General features: G+C 33.8%; 1 protein-coding gene and 1 long non-coding RNA gene across 2 annotated transcripts; one reads left to right on the forward strand and one right to left on the reverse strand.

Annotated features, from left to right (window-relative positions):
* Positions 1-9,489: 9,489 nt before the first annotated feature.
* Positions 9,490-11,995, forward strand: LOC103501990 (uncharacterized). The gene is made up of 4 exons (XR_007824845.1): positions 9,490-9,741; positions 9,848-10,002; positions 10,524-10,575; positions 11,701-11,995. It is a non-coding gene; the product is annotated as an uncharacterized LOC103501990 (long non-coding RNA).
* A 2,285-nt stretch (positions 11,996-14,280) lies between these two features.
* LOC103496383 (pectinesterase inhibitor-like) lies at positions 14,281-14,739 on the reverse strand. Its single transcript, XM_008458219.2, has one exon. It carries the CDS (start codon positions 14,737-14,739, stop codon positions 14,281-14,283), a length of 459 nt encoding a protein of 152 aa, XP_008456441.2.
* Between the last annotated feature and the right edge of the window lie 6,037 nt (positions 14,740-20,776).

Below are 20,776 nucleotides of genomic sequence, written 5' to 3' on the forward strand. Positions count from 1 at the left end.
AGAGGTAGATGCCGACGCCAGACGATGGAACAAAATGGTTTTTGAACTTTGGAGGAAGACGCCAGACAAAATGCTGAAGACTGAAGAAGAATCGAAGAGGAGAGAAAATGAATTAAAACGCCAGAAGTATTTTAACCTAATCGGGTATTTTAAACCCGACCCGACCCGAATTAAATCGGGTCGGTTCGGTTTAGTAACACTGTTGTTACTAACCGGTCCAACCCAAACCGAACCGAATCGGGTCAGGTCGGGTCTTTGGGTCGGTCGGTTTTTTTCACCCCTAATCATAATACTTCTCATTAAATGGGGACTACGGGAGAAGATTAGATATAACTAAAATAATGCAACATACATCATTTAAAGTCCTTCCATTCTTTGGAAGCAATGACAAATCTTTCGATGGTTGTTTGAAGCTATCTTAACAGTCGTCGATCGCTGTCATGATGCCATAAGTTGCCATGTTGACACAATTGAAATCACTAACGGCCAAATTAATTTGTTTTTGCATTCTTATTGTCACCCACGACTTCCTCATTGCTCTCGTAGCAAGAGAAATATTTAGTTTTTAACTTGAGAATTGGTCGTTGTTGCTGCAAGAGATTTGGCCAAATTTATATATTTTTCTGCATTTGTACATGTAAGTTTGAGAGTGCAAGTGGCTAACACTTTCAGCTCTGGGTTGCCTCTAGATTTCTACACATTAGCACATAATGATGGATTTCTAGTTTTCGGGTATATGCTTGATGCTACATCGTTTGATGTTGTCGTCGTGTCAACACCATGTGAGGAATAACATTGGAGACAAGAAAAGCAAAAACTCTAAAACTAGCCAAAGATTCCCAGATTGAAATTGGAATGGCTCATTTAATAGAATTATAAGTTAATATATAATTAATGATTTTCCTTTCTTTGTTCTTTAAATTTTAACTAATGTAACTATATCACATCTAACAAATTAAATAAATTATTTAAGTTTGATTTGATGTTTTTTATTTGGTTATTTTTATATTTTTTTAATTTAATTATTACTTTAATTATATATACATTAAACGATCTTATTTAAACGATTATACATTAAACATATTTAAAATGCTTCATTCCTTAAGCGATTATATTATGTGAATTATCCTAATGATTGTTTTTAAATATAACAAAATATTTATAAAATTTCAGTAATTTTTCTTTTGTTAGAATTATCTATTAATATATGTCTATCTATGTTATTAGGGATATTATCTTTCGAGTCTGATTTTTTATTTAGTTATTTTGATTTGTTGGAGTTATCGATTGATTTTTTTTCTCTTCTAAAGTTTAACCAAAATCAATTCCAATCACCAACACATTGTAGTGTTATTATACATGTTAACAATTCAACTTCATATTATTTATTGATAAAAATCTCAAAAGTACATAGCCCTCAAAGAAGATTTGATATAACCAAAATAATGTTGCATATATCATTTAGAGTCTTGCCATTCTTCAAAAGCAATGACGTATCCTTCGGCGGCTGCGCGAACTTATCCCGACAGTCGTCAATCTCTGTCATGGCACCAGAAGTTACAATATTGACAGCATTAAAGTCACCAAGTGCCCAGTCCTTTTGGGCATTTTCAATGTCACCAACAGCTTCATCATAGCTCTCAGCACAAGACGAATATCGTTGCTTAAGTTGAGGGCTGGTGGTGGATTTTGCAAGTGACTTGGCTAAGGTCAAAGATTTGCGAGCATTTGTATGGGCAAGGTTTAAGGTGTATACAGCCAAGCCTTTTAGATCTGCAGTGCGTGCAGATTTCAACAGACTTGAACAAAATGGCGAGTTTGAAGTTTTTGGACAGATGGTGGAAACGACGTCGTTAGATGATGCCACATTAGAAATGATGGTGAACAAAAGAACTCCAATGAGAGAGACAATAAGAAGACAAGAGTTATTGGCCATTTTATTTTCTTTGTTCTTTCCTAATATTGTGTCCTCGTTGATATTGGTCATTTGATCAATACATATATCTATATATATATGTATATTGATGAAATTTAGAGAAACCGTCTTTTCATTATGGGAGGAGAAAGGAAAGTTGTTAGTTACATAATTAAACAACTTATTTTAGCCTTTTTGTTTGTTTGTTTTATCTTCAACAAGTTAACCCAAATCAATTCATGAATAATCACATTGTCAATTTTTGTTGACATAATTACAACTAAGATCGATTTTATTTATTTATTTAAAAGATACAACTAATTAGATGTTAAAATTTGAATTTTATGACCATGTATGATGTCAAAAACTTGGTGTAAAGTGTAAGTATACTGGTCAGGTTATAAAGCAATAAGATGGTGAAGAAATCAAGTATCATCATCTCGAGTCTAACCTATTCAAGAATTTTTTGGATTTTATTTAAGGAATGAAATTTAGATGTGACGTGTTTTCTAAAATAATGAAATATAAGAAAAAGTTAAAGTTTTAAATTCAAGAAACAAAGATGTTCAAATGTACTAACCATCGTAATCATATGACTTTTGATTCTATAATCATTAAAATGCATATTTAGTTTTAGAAATGTTTTGTTGCCTGCATTTCGTTTTAGGAAAAGATAATTTGTAACTATTGTTTCAATCTTTTTCAGTTAAATTAGTTCAAAAACACGTGCATGAATTCATGTGAAATCTCTAATTAAATTCAAATTATTTTTTAAATATGGATTTCTTTTGCATATAATAAATAAATATTATACAATATTTAATGTTGTTTTAGTTACCATCAACTTTTTAAATTAGGTAATGTAACAAATTTTATTTTAATATTCTCCGATCATCTTAAAAACAGAAAGAAACTCTTCTATCTAGTACAAGGTGATTTTTTTTTAACAAGGATAAAATGGTAGTATCAAAATAAATTTAAAAAATGAGAAAAAGGAAGTCTGCATCCGTATAGGACTTCCCAACATTTATAATAATAATACTATTATTATTATTATTATTACATTTATTATTATTATTACTATTATTATTTAAAAATGGAAAGTAGATGCATCAATTTAACCATTATAAAAAAAGTCAAAACTTTGTTATTTGTTTTAAAAATGTATAGCTTATTTCAATGGTTATAATTTTAATCTTGATTCCTTTTTAAATATTTTAAAATGCACCCATTAAATAGAAATTTTATACATTTTTTTAATGAAATTCAAGTTTTTGTGACCCAAAACAATGCTATATTTCTTAAAAATATGTCGTCGCAAAAGAAAAAACGAAGTTTATAAATTAGAAATTGAATAAAAATAAAAATGGTAAGTTTGTAACCTGATCCTTGTCCTACAATTTGATTGAAATTTAAATTTTAAATTAGATGTAAATATTTTTTTTTAAGATTGCAAATTTTAATTAGTTGAGTGCATATTTTTAAAATAAATAAATAAATAAGATTGAAATAATTGGTTTTGCTTCTTATTTAGCTTGATTACCCAAATTTTAAGTTTAGCAAAAGAAAAGGTTACAAAAAATAATTTGTTACGAGTAAATTAAGAAAAACTCACATTTTATGTTATTATTTTTGAAACAAATATGATTACATACGATAAATTGTTTTAGGTAATGAGAAAGTAAATATGATAATTATATATATAATTACCCAAAATTTAAGTTTGGCAAAAGAAAAAGTTACCAAAAATAATTTGTCAGTAAATTAAGAAAACTCACATTCTACGTTACGATTTATGGAATATTAAATATAATTACATATGGAAAAAAGACGACACATGAAAGTGGAATATTTGACCGGGGTCGTGGATTGGATCCACAACTTCAATTATGAAATAATGTTTTTATTTAACTTCCAAATATCAATGATTTTACAAACCTCCTATATCCATAAATTACATCTAGTCTTTAAAAGAATTTAGTGGTAGAAATCGTCATGTTTAGCGGTGGACATATTATTCAATTTTAGAAGTTGGCTTCTCTATCTCTTTATGAAATTAAAAATTAAAAACTTATTTTGGTGATAAATCTCCAATTTCATTGCTACAACTTCGGTTTATTAGTGTTTACGTATTGTCTAAGCACCAAATCCAAAAATATTTTTCTATCAGGAATTTCTAAGTGAAAAGTTTTATTCATAAAATATATTAAAGTTTAGAATTTTTCTATCTGCTGGAATTATCTATTAATACAAGTCTATTAGGAGATGTTTGGTGCACCTACTGACCCATTTGTATCTTTTTCAAAAAAAAAAATAATAATACAAATCTATTAGGAATATTGTATTTTAAATCTGATTTTTTTATTTAATTATTTTAATTTGTTAGAATTAACAATTACTTGATTTTTTTTATCATCTAAAAATTAACCAAAATAATCAATTCCAATCACACCAATCACATTGCGTGTTAATATTTTAAAAATTAAACTGCATATATCATTTAGAGTCTTGCCATTCTTCAAAAGCAATGGCGTATCCTTTGGTGGCTGCACAAACTTATCTTGATAGTCGTCAATCTCTGTCATGGCACCAGAAGTTACAATATTGACAGTATTAAAGTCTCCAATGGCCAAGTTCGTTTGGACATTTTCAATATCACCAACAACTTCATCATAGCTCTCAGCACAAGATGAATATCGTTGCTTAAGCTGAGGATTGATGGTGGATTTTGCTAGTGAGTTGGCTAGGGTCAAAGATTTTTTAGCATTTGTATGGGCGGTTTAAGGTGTATACAGCCAAACCTTTTATATTTGTAGTGCCTGCAGATTTTAACACACTTGAACAAAATGGTGGGTTTGAGGTTTTTGGATAGATGGTGGAAATGACTGTAGCCACCTAATTTTATTCTACATTTTTTTATTATTCTTTAAAATATTAATTGTAGCAATGGTTAAGATATTTTATTCGTTTATTTTGTTAAAAAAAGGAAAAGGTAAAATCTTTTTGTAATAATATGAAATCTTATGTTTTTTTAATCTTTTTATTAAAATGGAAAATAAAGTCATTAATGAGAGTATCTATTATTTAAAAAAAATTCAAATCATTTTTTACTTATCCCTTTAGGAAAAAAGCAAATTAATTTATTGATACAAAATCTCTTTTGATTTATCATATTAGGAAAAGAAAAATAATTTATTTTATACAAAATTCTTTTAATACCATATTTGATTTATCATTATCACTTTAGGAAAAAAAAGCAAAAAATTTATTTTGGACAAAATCTTTCAATATCATATTTTTACTATTTTAGAAAAAAGAAAATTAATAAAATTACATAATATCTAATTTGATTTTATACTTATTAAATTTTCGTAATTTGTGGCACACCCCGGGTCTATAAATAGGGTCCTTTGTCATTTGGAAAAAGGAGAAGAAAGTGTTTTAGAGAAATTCTCTAGAAAAAAAAAAAGTGTATTAGAAAGAATCTCTACTAGAGAAAACAATTTTTTTTTTGTTTAGAGAATCTATGTAGAAATTTTTTTGAAGTTACATATTTCTCTACGAAAGGTGGGTTATTACTTCTTTTCGCTTTACTTTTTTTATGCGTTATTTTCATTTTTATCTATTTATTTGTCAATTTTTTGCTATCATCCCCTGTGCTTCTTTCTTTCTTTTTATTTTTTTTATAATTTATTTATTCACTTATTTAAATTTAATGTTGTTTATAATTTTATTATTATTATTTATTATTATTATAAATATTTTTTTTATACATATTCTTTTAACCTTCTGTTTGTTTTTTTTATTTTATATGTATATAACTTTTTTTATTTATTTATTTAGTTTTTCATATTGTTGATTTTTTTAACTTTTTGTTATTTTTTTTATTATCATTATTATTATCTCATTTCATAATTTTTTTTAGTTTTTAATTTACTATCATCCCTACGTCCTCTTCTCTTCACTTATTCATTTAATTTTTTTTACATATTTATTTGTTTATTATTTCATTTAGATCTTTTTTTATTTTTTTAGTTTTCTATTACTATCGTTATATTTAGTATATGCATGCATTAATATAATAAATTATTTGCCTAATTTATTGTGTGGTGTAGTTGTTGTATAATAAACTATTTGACTTTCATTAAAAATTTCTTGAAATTTTAAAATACCTTTAACCATAATTGTATGTAATTTTGAATTTTTTTTTAATTTTTTCTTTAAACCATTTAGATTTTTTTTTTTTTTTGCTTTAAAATTATTTCTTTTAAACTCAAAATTAAATATATATATATATATTTCATAAGGTTTCCTAATCTACTTCTTTTTTTAAATAACCCACACCGACTTCGTTAAGAAAATCCTACGATGGAATCTAGAAATTTCTGGGAGTCTGCTATTTCTAGATTCTTAAGGTGAGGGATCAATATCTTTGGGAGTCCGAGATTTGAACCCAAGAAAAAAAAACAAATTTAATCAATGTTTTAAAAAAAACTTTATTCGAAAACTAGCTTATGATAGAATTTGAGAAATTGTAACAATTGCTCATTATCTTAAGGTGAGGAATTTTTTTCCAATATAGTCTAATTAATGGGTGTATCCCACTTATTTTATGGGTTCATTGCTCCAAATATTGGAGTGCTGAGCAATGAATTAAGACATGGTTCTTTTAAAAAAAATAAATTTTATTCAAGACATTAAATTTGGCCACCGTTTTCTAAAACGGGTGTTATGTGGTGCTAACACCTTTCCCGTACACAAATGACTCCTGAACACAACTCTAATTTTTTCGTAGACCAGTTTTTATTTTATTTTAAATGATTCATTTTATTTTGGTTTCCAATCACACCGTAAAAAAGATTGGTGGCGACTCCCCCTTTTTTCGTTTTTAAAATTAAACCCTTCAAAAGGATGTCGGTCGCTTCACGTCGTCTCAGGTACGTGCCGACAATGACGTCGGTAGATGATGCTGCATTTGAAATGATGGTGAACAAAAGAACTTCAACGAGAGAGACAATAATGAGACAAGAGTTTTTGGCCATTTTGATTTCTTTGTTCTATGCCAATATTATTGTGACCATAATTATTGATATGGGTCATTTGATCAATACACACATATATATGGATGAATTTTAGAGATGATTTTTTTGTTCTAGATTGGAAAAAGGGAAGTTGTAATTAAATAGCATAATTTTAGTCTTTTGTTTGTCCTTTTGTTATTTTTATCTTAAAAAAATTAAGCAAAATCATTTCATGAATGATCGTCACATACAAAATTACAACTAAAATGGTTTTTCTTTTGGAAAGATACAACTAAGATGTTAAAATTCGAATTTTCTTACCATGTATGATGCCCAAAACTTGGCGTATAAAGTGTAACTAAGTATACCCGTCGAATTATAAAGTAGTAAAATGGTTAAGAAACCAAGTATTATCTTCTTTGGAGATAAAATGTTCGAATTGCGTCTAACTATTCAAGAACATTTTTGAATTTTATTTAAAGAATCAAACTTGGATGATGTGTTTTCTAAAATAATGAAACATAAAAAAAAAAGTAAAGTTTTAAATTCGAGAGAAAAAGATGTTCAAATGTTTTGATTTTCTTAATAATTTCATTTCAACCATGCACAATTCCACATAATATGGAAAGTAGCCGACTTTCCAACATTTAAATAAAATCATTAAAAAAATGATCTGTGAAAACTAGAGTTAAGTTTTGGAGTTAAATGTGTAAGGGGAAGGTGTTAGCACCCCTTAACACCTGCAAAAACGGTGGCTAATATTTTTGCTTTTTCCTTCAAAACCTAAATTGAAAATGTTGTTTGAAAAATTTTTACATCCTTTTTAAAAATGATATCTTATTTTATTCTCATTACTCCCATATTTGAAGCAACGATCCCCTAAAATAAGTGGAAGAAAAATCATCAATTATATTAAACTATATTGAGAAAACATTTCCTTTTCTTCACATCTCAAGAAAGTGAATTTCTCAAAATTCGTCATCGAAATGGCCTTTTAATAAAGAGATGTGTTTTTTTTAAACGTTATTTAAAATCATTTTTTTATTGGGATCAAATAATGGACTTCCAAAGATGTGATCCTTCACCTCAAGAATTATAGGAAATTGGACTCCCAAATTTTTTAGATTTCGTCGTAGAACTTTATTTAAGGAAAACGGTATAAGTTATTAAAAAGATTGATTATGAAAACCTTATGAACTTATAGATTAAATTTTGAAAGTATTAAATGTAGGGAGTACATAAATCTCAAAAGCATATAACCCTCAAATAAGATTGGATATAACCAAAATAATATCATTTAGAGTCTTGCCATTCTTCAAAAGCAACGATGTATCCTTTGGTGGTTGCGCCAACTTATCTTGACAGTCGTCAATCCCTGTCATAGCACCAGAAGTTACAATATTAACACCGTTAAAGTCACCAAGTGTCAAGTCCTTTTGGGCATTTTCAATATCACCAATAGCTTCATCATAGCTCTCAGCACAAGACGAATATCGTTGCTTAAGTTGAGGATTGGGGGTGGTTTTGCTAGTGAGTTGGCTAGGGTCAAAGATTTGCAAGCATTTGTATGGACAAAGTTTAAGGTGTATACAGCCAAGCCTTTTAAATCTGTAGTGCCTGCAGATTTCAACACACTTGAACAAAATGGTGCATTTGAGGTTTTTGGACAGATGGTGGAAACGACATCAGTAGATGATGCCACATTGATAGTGAACAAAAGAACTCCAATGAGAGAGACAATAATGAGACAAGAGTTATTGGCCATTTTAATTTCTTTGTTCTTACCCAATACTGTGTCCTATGGGTCATTTAATCAATACATATATATAGATGGAATTTAGAGAAATGGTTTTTTTTCTTACGGAGGAGAAAAGATAGTTGCAATTACATAATTATTAAAGCCTATTTTAGTCTTTTGCTTGGTTTGTTTTTTTTTTATTATTATTTATTTGTTGTTTTTATCTTAAAAAAAATAACAAAAATCAATTCATGAATAATCACAATTTTCATTTTTTTTTTGACATAATTACAACTAAGATGTGTTTTATTTATTTATTTATTTATTTATTTATTATTATTATTTTGAAAAGATACGGCTAAGATACTAAAATTTGAATTTTTTTTCACCATGTATGATGCCAAAAACTTGGTGTAAAATGTAAGTATACCCGTCAAGTTAATTATAAAGTAGTAAAAAGGTAATTAAGAAATCAATATCGTCTTCTATAGAGAAAAGGTGTTCTAATTGAGTCTGTAACTGTAAGCCCTCGTTCCATTTTCTTTTATATATATTAATATTCTTTAAGTTGTGGAAAACAAGTTGGAATACTTTTATGCTCCTTAAGGTTGGTTCGGGTGATAAGAAATTTTAGAACTATTTTAATAAAACTTAAATTGTTAAGTTTAAGTGTTGAAAAGAAGGAAGAAGGGAGAAAAGTGATTTCAATTAGAATTGAAGGGCATTTTGGTCATTTTATTATTATTATTATTATTATTATTATTATTATGTAAAAAAGAAAAAGGAGAAATATCTCTATCTATCTCTCCATCGCCGCACGCCGATAGCTACTATATTTGAGCGTCAATCACATCTTCCCCATTTTTTTTCTTTTTCCTTTGGGTCCTTAAACTTGAGATAGATGTTGAGGTAGAATCTGAGAAAGACGAAGAAGAGGAAAGGCTGAGAATTAAGGTGAAGAGATAAAGATAACCAAGAAGGGATAGATAGCCATGGCAGAAGCTTCGCGTTTACAGACACCTTCTGGTTGTTTGCGTCGATTTGAACACCACAAAAAGAATTAAGAGGTTAGGGTTACATTTACTGAAAGCTACTTCATTTTCAAACAAATTTTATGAAGAAAGTTGGAGCAAATTCTGATATTCATTGGGTGCTTTTTGATGGAGAAAACAGGGCAGTTGGTTTTCACGCGAAATCAGGAGGCCTCTGGTTTTTCTTGTATTTCAGAGTGTACCGGTGGAGCTAGGATCTCTACTTAGTATGGTTGGAAAGCTTATTCAATGCACTACAACTTGTATGAAGAAATTGTGAGCTAAATATGATTAGAAGTAAGATTAATTTCATAAACAAGTTATGGGATAGCAGAAGACTCCATTTTTGAATACTCTCTGTTTTGGGCCAATTCTGTAGCAATCCATTGAGAATCGCATTTTCTTTCCTTCAGTTAAATTACACAGGACATCCAAATGAAGATTTTGACATAAAGAACACTCATTTTGGTTAAGTATTGGAAGAGTTATGATAATTTGAAATTCATGTTATGAATCTGGAAAATTTTGTTAAATGTGTTGTCGAGGTGATTTTGATATGGTTTTAGATCAACTTTAGTGGGTTCTCTCATGTTTAGGTGCTTGTGTCTTTAAGAGATTAATTTGATGCTAAGAGTCCAAAGTTTGAATTTTTAGAATAGATTAAAGCATGAAGGGATAATTTAATTTAAGTCTTGGAAGAGAGAAATTGGAGTATTTGGAACATAAAATAGTTTGAGTTGGTTTTATGAAGTATGTTGAAGATTTTTGTGTCGTTTCGCTTTGTGAAGTTAATTGATAAACCTTAATCTTTGTTTCAGGCTAAATTGAAGTGGGGAAAGCGTAAAATCCTGGGGGATCGAGTAATTGATTGTGAGTGGTTATTTCCAAATATTTTCGTTATAAATTTATATAAGTTATTATAGTACATTATAATTGTGATAATTACTTGTATGATTGTTTCATGACCTATATGTCAAAACTGTTTTCAAATATGAATTTTGGTATTCCATGAACTCTTGTATTTCGTAATTGTGGTTGAAACCAACTTTACTAAGCAAGTCCTAGATGACAACTCATTTTTAAAATCTTCATTGATTTATAGTTAGATTTAAATAAGTTCTAAAAGTATGTAATGATGGCAAAAGATCGAAAATGATGTGAAAATGAGTTTCTAACCATGTTTGGTTTTAAACTTGAATTATGTGATATTATGGATGTTGGTAATTACCCTTAAGGCTACGTGAATGTGTTTCCATAGCGCCACCTACGGTTGTCAGGGGATTTCGGGGCTTAAAGAGGCCATGACCGGATATCCGAGAACCTGAGCCTAGGTGAGGACGTGGATGGAGGATTGTGATATGGCTTCGGACCTAGCTTAACCCATGGTTGGGTGGCTCTATGTACACATAGGAGCAGTATGTTGTTACCGTGGTAGGTTCTAAGTATGCGTGAGCTCCATTTGGCCGCGTGTTTCCTTGTGGATATGGATCACGTGTGAGCTATTCCGGGTCGTGTATTTAGTATGCTATCATGGTCGGATTGGATGGAGGTTGCTATCGTGGTACGTGCTAAGTATGCATGAGCTCCGTTTGGCCGCGTGTTTCTTTATTGATATGGAGCACGTTTGAGCTATCCTTGGGTCGTATGCTTAGTATGCTATCATGGTTGGGTTGGATTGGTTGGATCGGATTGGATGGAGGTTGTTATCGTGGCGGGTACTAAATATACGTGAGCTAGTTTTGGCCGCATGATTCATTTGTCATATGTGAGCTATTTTTGGCCGTATATTTAGTCGCTTTGCCATGGTTGATTGAGTACAGGTTTGTTGGCCTTAGTTGTGGTTTATGGTAATATACGATTTTAACGTTGTAATTATTATTTCGTTATTGATGTGATATTTAAACGGTTTGAAGATATGTTTTATGAAGTTTTACCTTTTAAAACTTGCCACTCACTGAGTTTCAACTCACGTTTTCAATGTTTTCTCCCCTCCAGGTAGCGGTCAAGGACCAAGCATTGGTTGTGCTTTTCTGTCATTGATTGTGCTTTTCTGTCATTAATTGTAGTTTCTCATTCTTGTTGTATGTATATATTTATGTGTAGTATTCAATTATTGGGTGATTAGAAGAAGCGAGAGTCATGATGAGAATTTGAGTTTGAGAGGTCTTTTATTAAATTGTAATCCTTTTGTAACTAGTTCGTAGTTGAATATAAATTCTGAATGAGATTCTGTGATTGTCTAGATGAGTGTGTGGTGAGACACACTCGATGATATTTGAGTTTTTGAAAACCATAGAAGTGTGTTTTTCTTCTATTTTTCAGGTGTGGTTAATTCGTTTTTCAGGAGAGACTCTGCCGATTTTTTTTTTATTTTTGGAAAGCATTGTATTAATCTTACGTTTAAAGAGGATTGTTTTAAGGAGTAGATTCACACCACGATCTAGGTTAGAAGGGAAACTTAGAATGGGGTGTGACAGTAACTATTCAAGAACTTTTTGGATTTTATTTAAGGAATGAAATTTAGATGATAGTGTTTTTTAAAATAATGAAACATAAGAAAAAAAAAAGACAACTATTGTCTAAGAACCAAATCCAAAAATAAATTTTCCATGGAGAATTTCTAAGTGAAAATTTAGCTGGTCAATAGAAATACACAATCAAGTGAAGAAATATTACAGTCTCGAAAAATGTAACTTTTGTTGACAGTTAACAATATATATATACAACAAAGTACATAATATGATACAAACCAAGAAATTAAAATTGAATCAAATGAAGTTGAAGATATGCAATATTTGGAAGTTGAAAAGTTATTTGAACAACTCAAAGGTCATAAAATTAAATATTGTGACATTTCATTTAATATTTTAATTAGTATAACTATGGTTGTAATTTCCACATTTAAAATAAGAATTAAGATGATCAATGAAATTTAAAAATTCTAAATTGTAGAATTTTGTTCGTGTGTGTTCTTGTGATAGAATGCATGAATATTTGGAGCATCCAAGTGAGAATTGATATGGCTTGCTTGTGGAGTGCTTTGAAGATTAAAGGTTGATGGAAATTTCTAACTTTGTCCAATCCTTTGGTTTCTTAGATCATCTAAGTAATTTGAATCTACCCTTATCTTAAGAGTTGAAATTAAATTGGTTTTGGAGCTGTTGGAGTTGTTTTCTTTGAGTCTTGTTCTTTAACATGATTCTTAGATCCAATGTCCAGAGTTTCATATCATAATACCTCTAATTAAATGGGGACTACGAGAAAAGATTAGATATAACTAAAATAATAATACATACATCATTTAATGTCCTCCCATTCTTTTGGAAGCAATAATGATGAATCTTTTGATGGCTATTTAAAGCTATCTTAACCGTCCTCGACCATTGTCACAATGCCATAAGTTGTCATATCGACACCATTGGAATCTCTAATGGCCAAATTACTTTTAGCATTCTCATTATCGCCCACGACCTTCTCGTTGCTCTCGTAGCAAGAGAAATATTAGTTTTCAAGTTGAGAATTGGTCATCGTTGCTATAAGAGATTTGGCCAAATTTAGAGATTTTTTTTGCATTTGTACATGTAAGTTTGAGGATGTAAGGGGCTGACACTTTTGGGTCTGTGTTGCCTGGAGATATCAATACATTAGTGCAAAATGATCGATTTCTAGTTTTCGGGCATATGCTTGATGCTACAACGTTTGACGTTGTGTCGTCGTGTCAACACCATATGTGAGGAATAACTTTGTAGAAAAGAAAAGAAAAACCGTAAAACTAGCAAAAGAGTCTAAGATTGAAATTGGAATTGGTCATTTTAATAGAACAATAAGTTAATGTATAATTAATGATTTTCCTTTCTAATTTGTTCTTTGAATTCTAATTAATTTAACTATATCACATCAAACGAATTAAATAAATTATTTAAGTTTGATTTGATGTTTTCTATTTGGTTATTTTTATTTGTTTTTAATTTAGTTATTACTTTAATTATATATACATTCAACGATCTTAGTCAAACGATAATATATACATTAAACATATTTAAAATGCTTCATTCCTTCCATTTTATTATACGCATTTTTCCTATTGTCAAATATTGAAATGATAGTTTATGGGTTATTTATTAAAACTAAATTTATTTTCAAATATAACACTTGAACTAAAGCAATTATATACTATAAAAGTTTGAATCAGTAAACTAAATGGCTTAAGGTATTCTGGAAACCTCACGTAAATTTAAGATGTTATATTATGTGAATTATTTGAATGAAAATTTCAGTAATTTTTCGTTTGTTAGAATTATGTAGTTATATAAGTCTATCTGTGTTTATTAGGGACATTGTCTTTTAAGTAAGATTTTTTATTTAGATATTTTGATCAGTTAAATTTATCTATTAATTGATTATTTTTATCACCTAAAAATTTACTAAAATAATCAACTTAAATACCAATACATTGTAAATGTTATTATTTTAAAAAATAGACTTCATTAAATCTAAAAAACACATATAGCCCTCATAGAAGATTGGATATAACCAAAATAATGTTGCATATATCGCTTAGAGTCTTGCCATTCTTCAAAAAAGCAACGACGTATCCTTCGGCGGCTGCGTGAACTTATCCTGACAGTCGTCAATCTCTGTCATGGCACCAGAAGTTACAATATTGACTGCATTAAAGTCACCAAGTGCCAAGTCCTTTTGGGCATTTCCAATATCACCAATAGCTTCATGATAGCTCTCAGAACAAGACGAATATCGTTGCTTAAGCTGTGGATTGGTGGTGGTTGTTGCAAGTGACTTGGCTAATGTCAAAGATTTGCTAGCATTTGTATGAGCAAGGTTTAAGGTGTATACAGCCAAGCCTTTTAGATCTGTAGTGCCTGCAGATTTCAACACACTTGAACAAAATGGTGGGTTTGAAGTTTTTGAACAGATGGTGGAAATGACATCGTTAGATGATGCCACATTTAAAATGATGCTGAACAAAAGAACTCCAATGAGAGAGACAATGACGAGACAAGAGTTATTGGCCATTTTAATTTCTTTGTTCTTTCTCAATATTAGTGTCCTATGGGTCGTTTTGATCAATACACACACATATATAGATGAAATTTAGAGAAATGGGTTTTTTCTTAGGGAGTAGAAAGGGAAGTTGTAATTACATAGTTAAAGCCTATTTTAGTCTTTTGTTGGTTTTTGTATTATTATTATTTATTATTTTTATCTTCAAAAAGTAACCAAAATCAATTCTTGAATAATCATAATTGTCAATTTGTTTTTGACATACTTACAATTAATATATGCTTTATTTATTTATTTGAAAAGATACAACTAAGATGCTAAAAATTGAATTTTCTAACCATGTATGATGCCAAAAACTTGGTGTAAAGTGTAAGTATACCCGTCAAATTAACTATAAAGCAGTAGAATGGTTAAGAAGCAACCAAGTATCGTCTCCTCTAGAGATAAAATGTTCAAATTGAGTTTAACTATTCAAGAAATTTTTAATATTTTATTTAAGGAATTGAAATTTAGATGACGTGTTTATAAAAATAACGAAACATAAGAAAAAAAATTATTGTCTAATCACCAAATCCAAAAAATAAGTTTTTAAAGGATAATTTTTGTAACGCCCCAACAATTTGGAATTTAATTTATTATCTTAAGTGTAGTTATTGAAATTTTGGGTGTTTTGAATTAAGTTATTTATGAACATTTGATTTTTAGACATCAAGAAAATATCTAAGAGTGATATTTATTTGGGAAAAAGATTAAGGTGATTGGGTGATTTTGATATTTTTTTTTTTATATTGGAGGTTGTTGGGCTTAAATAAGAAAGAGATTAAGTGGTTTCAATTGATTAAATTAGGGAAAGAGAAGAAAAATAATATTAAGCCTATTATTATTATTATTATTTTCTCTTTAAAAAGGACCATTGGGACCCGTGCAAACCATCATCACCTTCTTTGAGAAAGAAAAAGAGAAAAAATGGGGGAAAGAAACCCTAGCCGCCGCAACGCCACCGCCACCGTCGATTGCAGCCCGCCTCACCGTCGATCTCCAGCCGTCACACGCGGATCTCAGTCACGTCTCTGAGCCGTTCACGTGGAGCCTCGTCGCATCGTCTGCGCCGATCCGTCGTCCGCCCGAGCATTTCTATCAGCTACCGTTACGAGTTTAGCCGCGTCGCCCAGCCGCTCGCCTAGCCACGCTGTCGCACATCGAGCACTATCCGTCGAAGTCTGCGAAGCACGCGTCGCCCAGCCGCTCGTTCAGCCACGCCGTCGCACATCGAGCGTTGTCCGTCGAAGTCTGCGAAGCCCAGTCGCACCTGCGCCTCTACAACCTGAGTCGCACACGCGCACCCGACCAGAACAGCCGTGCCCTCGCCTTCGACCCGAAACCCGACCCATGCTGCCGCATTTTCTTCACCGCGTGAAGCCGATCCGACCCGCGCCCTTCTCAGTGAGCCGATCGCGAGCCACACCAGCACCTACACAGTAGTCAAGTCGCACGCGCATGCTTCCTACTGAGTCGTCCTACACGCTCGAGCCGCTTGTCCGAGCCATTTTCTGCTTTCTAGTCGAGCCGCCTAGCCGCTTTATCTGTCTTTGAGCCGCCAGCCTGCTTCGGTCCTTTTCACCTAGTTTGGTAAGTTAATTGGGTTTTGGAATACCCAACTAAACATTTAAAACTTGTTGGATCTCAAATAATTTAATTTCGGGGTAAAATTAAATTATTTCTCTTAAGGAACATCTAGGACCAATTGATCTTGGAGCGTGGGACTTCTCTAGTTAAGGGCTAAAGCGTCGCAACCGAGACTTAAGGTAAGTTATTTCAATGGAATGTCTGGAGTCTTTGGTCGATTGGTGATTAAGTTATGAAAAATTTATGTTCTAACCAGTAGGACTTCGCTGCTGGGAAAGCGTGACCTTGCGGTTAGGACTCGTTGAGCAAATCTCCAGGTAAGAGATTCTACTACTAGCCCTACGAGTAGAATTAAGAGACCGCATACATTCTTAGTTATGCACATTGTTGACTAGACTGCATAACGGCATGTCAATTAATGAGGATATGATATGACATGATGATGTGATTTGATATGATGATATGATATGACATGATGATGTGATTTGATGTGATGATAAGTTTTGACATGATGATGTAAAGTGATATGATGATAGGATGTGACATGATGACGTGATGATGCTATGTTATGTGTATGCTATGGCTAGGATGCATGTTAGCTTATCCTATTAGAGTCGTATTTGCATAGGTGTCCTTCGGGATCACCACCTATTTAGGACTGCGTAGTCCGACGGGACCGCCCGTGTGGCATTGATATAGACATGATTCGAGTGATTCGACGGGATCCTCGCAGCCCAATTGTCTTAGTGTTTCCTTCGGGTACGCTACAAACCAGTTTGTCCTAGGTGTTCCTTTAGGTCACCGAAGACCAGATTTTGTTCCTATGGGATCACAAATTGAACGTGTTCGGGAACGTGCCAGTTCTTGGGTACAATTTTCAGGGCTCTAATAGGAAGTTAAGAGGCACCTAGCGGGACTAGTAGTGGGTCCCTTACTGAGTATTTTATACTCACTCTTTTCATTTTATTTTTCAAGCAGGGGCAGAGGTAAGGGGCAAGGGCAAGCTGGCGAGCGGACAGAAGTGACCGTGGCGAGCCATAGGGATCTCTTGCTTCCGCTTTATATCCAAGTTCAGACCTTAAATGTTTGCATTTTAGTTATTCCTTATTTGTTATTTTATTTCTTTAAAATTAGATAGGGCCCAAGTGAGGATTTTTCCTTGATACATATCGCAAATTACTTTCGATTAGGCTTTTAAATAATTTAAATTTTTGAGGTTTCGTTTCATTTTATCCAAACTTTATAAACTTTATTTGTTTTCTTAAAATTAGTAATGGCTTCGACTTAGTATAAAAAGTTGGGTCGTTACAGTTGGTATCAGAGCCTATGTTCTAAGTTCTGTAGACTGGCTTACAATGTAAGTCTTTGTTTTGTGTTGTTTTATTTTACCCCTATGGCTATGCGGTCCTTCGTCACTCGCCAGGTATGTTTTAAGACCTTGCTAAATGTTTTGGTCACAATCTTGCATGAATGAAATAAGAGTAGTTAGTATAAGTATTGTGGTTGTTTGTGAAAAGTTTCTTTTGGTGAAACTTCAGGAAAAGATGTCGCCACGTAGAAGTGCACGTCGAGGGGGTGGTAGGGGAGGTAGAGGAGCTGGATGTATCAAGCCGGAGAAGCAACCTGCTGTGCAGGCAGCCAACCCTAACGCACCGGTCACCCAGGCGGATCTCGCCGCGATGGAGCAGTGATATCAGGACATGCTACAGGTTGCTTTAGCACCTTTTCTCGCTGCCCAGCAGACCTAGGTCGCCCCTGTTCAGGCCCAAACCGTCGCTCCTCCAGCCCCTGTGAGAGACTTTAGGAAGTACAATCCTAAAACGTTTGACGGATCCATGGACAACCCCACCAAGGCCTAGATGTGGCTGACCTCTACATAAAAGATCTTTATATACATGAAGTGCCCTGAGGACCAGAAGGTCCAGTGCGCAGTTTTCTTCCTGGAGGACAGAGGCACCGCGTGCTAGGAGACTGCTGAGAGGATGCTGGGCGGAGATGTCAGCAAGATAACCTCGGAGCAGTTCAAGGAGAGCTTCTATGCTAAGTTCTTCTCTGCCAACGTAAAGTACGCGAAGCAGCAAGAGTTCCTGAACTTGGAACAAGGCGACATGACTGTGGAGCAGTACGACACTGAGTTTGACATGCTGTCCCGTTTTGTCCCTGATGTAGTGAAGGATGAGGAGGCCAGGATCGAGAATTTTGTCAGAGGTCTCAGACTAGACCTCCAAGGTATTGTTCGAGCCCTCAGACCAACCACTCATGCTGATGCTCTACGCTTGGCATTAGATTTGAGCCTGCATGAGAGGGTTGATCTGTCTAAGGCTGTCGGCAGAGGGTCGGTCCTTGGACAGAAGAGGAAGGTGAAGTCGCAACCTGACTTGACACCGCAGTCAAATCTGAGGTCAGGAGTTTTTTTCCCCGACGAGCTTCCAGGACTTCCGCCTCCTAGGGAGATAGACTTCGCCATCTAGTTAGAGCCGGGCACTGCTCCTATCTCGAGGGCCCCTTACAGAATGGTTCCAGCTGAGCTAAAGGAGCTGAAGGTGCAGTTACAGGAATTACTGGACAAGGGTTTTATTCGACCCAGTGTGTCACCTTGGGGAGCACCAGTGTTGTTTGTGAAGAAGAAGGATGGGTCGATGCGCCTTTGCGTTGACTACAGGGAGCTGAACAAGGTGACAGTTAAGAATCATTATCCCTTGCCCAGGATTGATCATTTGTTCGATCAGTTGCAAGAATCCACCGTCTTTTCTAAGATTGACCTGCGATCAGGCTACCACCAATTGAGGATCAGGGATAGTGATATTCCTAAGACCGCTTTCCGTTCCAGATATGGACATTACGAGTTCATTGTGATGTCTTTTGGGTTAACTAATGCTCTTGCGGTATTCATGGACTTGATGAACAGGGTGTTTAAGGATTTCTTAGACACGTTTGTCATAGTTTTCATTGATGACATTTTGATTTACTCCAAGACTGAGGCTAAGCATGAGGAGCATTTGCACCAGGTTTTGGAGACTCTTCGAGCTAATAAGATGTACGTCAAGTTCTCCAAGTGTGAGTTCTGGCTGAAGAAGGTAACTTTTCTCGGCCACGTGGTTTCCAGTGAGGGAGTTTCTCTGAACCTAGCAAAGATCGAAGCGGTTACCAGTTGGCCTTGACCGTCTACAGTTACGAGATTCGTAGTTTCCTGGTTTTGGCAGGTTACGACAGGAGGTTCGTGGAAGACTTCTCTCGTATAGTTAGTCCCTTGACTTAGTTGACTAGGAAGGGGACTCCTTTTGTTTAGAGCCCAGCTTGTGAGAGTAGCTTCCAAAAGCTTAAGTAGAAGCTTGTGTCTACACCAGTCCTTATAGTGCCAGATGGATCTGGAAGCTTCGTGATCTACAGTGATGCCTCAAAGAAAGGACTGGGTTGTGTTCTGATGCAGCAAGGCAAGGTAGTTGCTTACGCCTCCCTTCAGTTGAAGAGTCATGAGCAGAACTATCTTACCCATGACCTAGAGTTGGCAGCAGTGATGTTCGCACTGAAGATATGGAGACATTACCTGTACGGTGAGAAGGTACAGATTTTCACTGACCATAAGAGCCTAAAGTACTTATTCACCCAGAAGGAGTTGAACATGAGATAGAGAAGATGGCTTGAGTTGGTGAAGGATTATGACTGCGAGATTCTGTATCACCCAGGTAAAGCAAATGTGGTAGCTAATGCGCTGAGTAGGAAGGTTGCACATTCGGCAGCGCTCATCACCCAGCAAGTCCCCTTACTAAGAGATTTTGAGAGAGCTGAGATTGCAGTCTTGGTAGGGGAAGTTACCTCACAGTTGGCCTAGTTGTTAGTGCAGCCGACCTTGAGACAGAGGATTATTGTTGCTCAACTGAATGATCCTTATTTGGTCGAGAAGCGTCTACTAGTCGAGGCAGGGCAAGGCGAGGATTTCTCCGTATCCTCTCATGATGGCCTTACATTTGATGGACGTTTGTGCGTGCCAGAAGATGGTGCAGTCAAGACAGAGCTTTTGACTGAGGCTCATAGTTCTCCATTTACTATGCACCCTGGAAGTACGAAGATGTACCAAGACTTAAGGCGTGTCTATTGGTGGAGGAACATGAAGAGAGAAGTGGCAGACTTCGTCAGTAGATGTTTGGTGTATCAGCAGGTGAAGGCACCTAGACAGAGGCCAGCCGGCTTGTTGCAACCCTTGAGTGTACTAGGGTGGAAGTGGGAGAGTGTTTCGATGGACTTCATTATGGGACTGTCCAGGACTCTAAAGGGCTATACAGTGATCTGGGTTGTTGTTGACAGACTCACAAAGTCAGCCCACTTTGTTCGAGGGAAATCCACTTATACTGCCAGTAAGTGGGGACAGTTATATATGACCGAGATAGTGAGACTGCGTGGAGTATATCTGTATCTATCGTTT

The sequence above is a fragment of the Cucumis melo genome, chromosome 11 (genome assembly GCF_025177605.1).
Source record: "Cucumis melo cultivar AY chromosome 11, USDA_Cmelo_AY_1.0, whole genome shotgun sequence".
Taxonomy (NCBI): Eukaryota; Viridiplantae; Streptophyta; class Magnoliopsida; order Cucurbitales; family Cucurbitaceae; genus Cucumis; species Cucumis melo.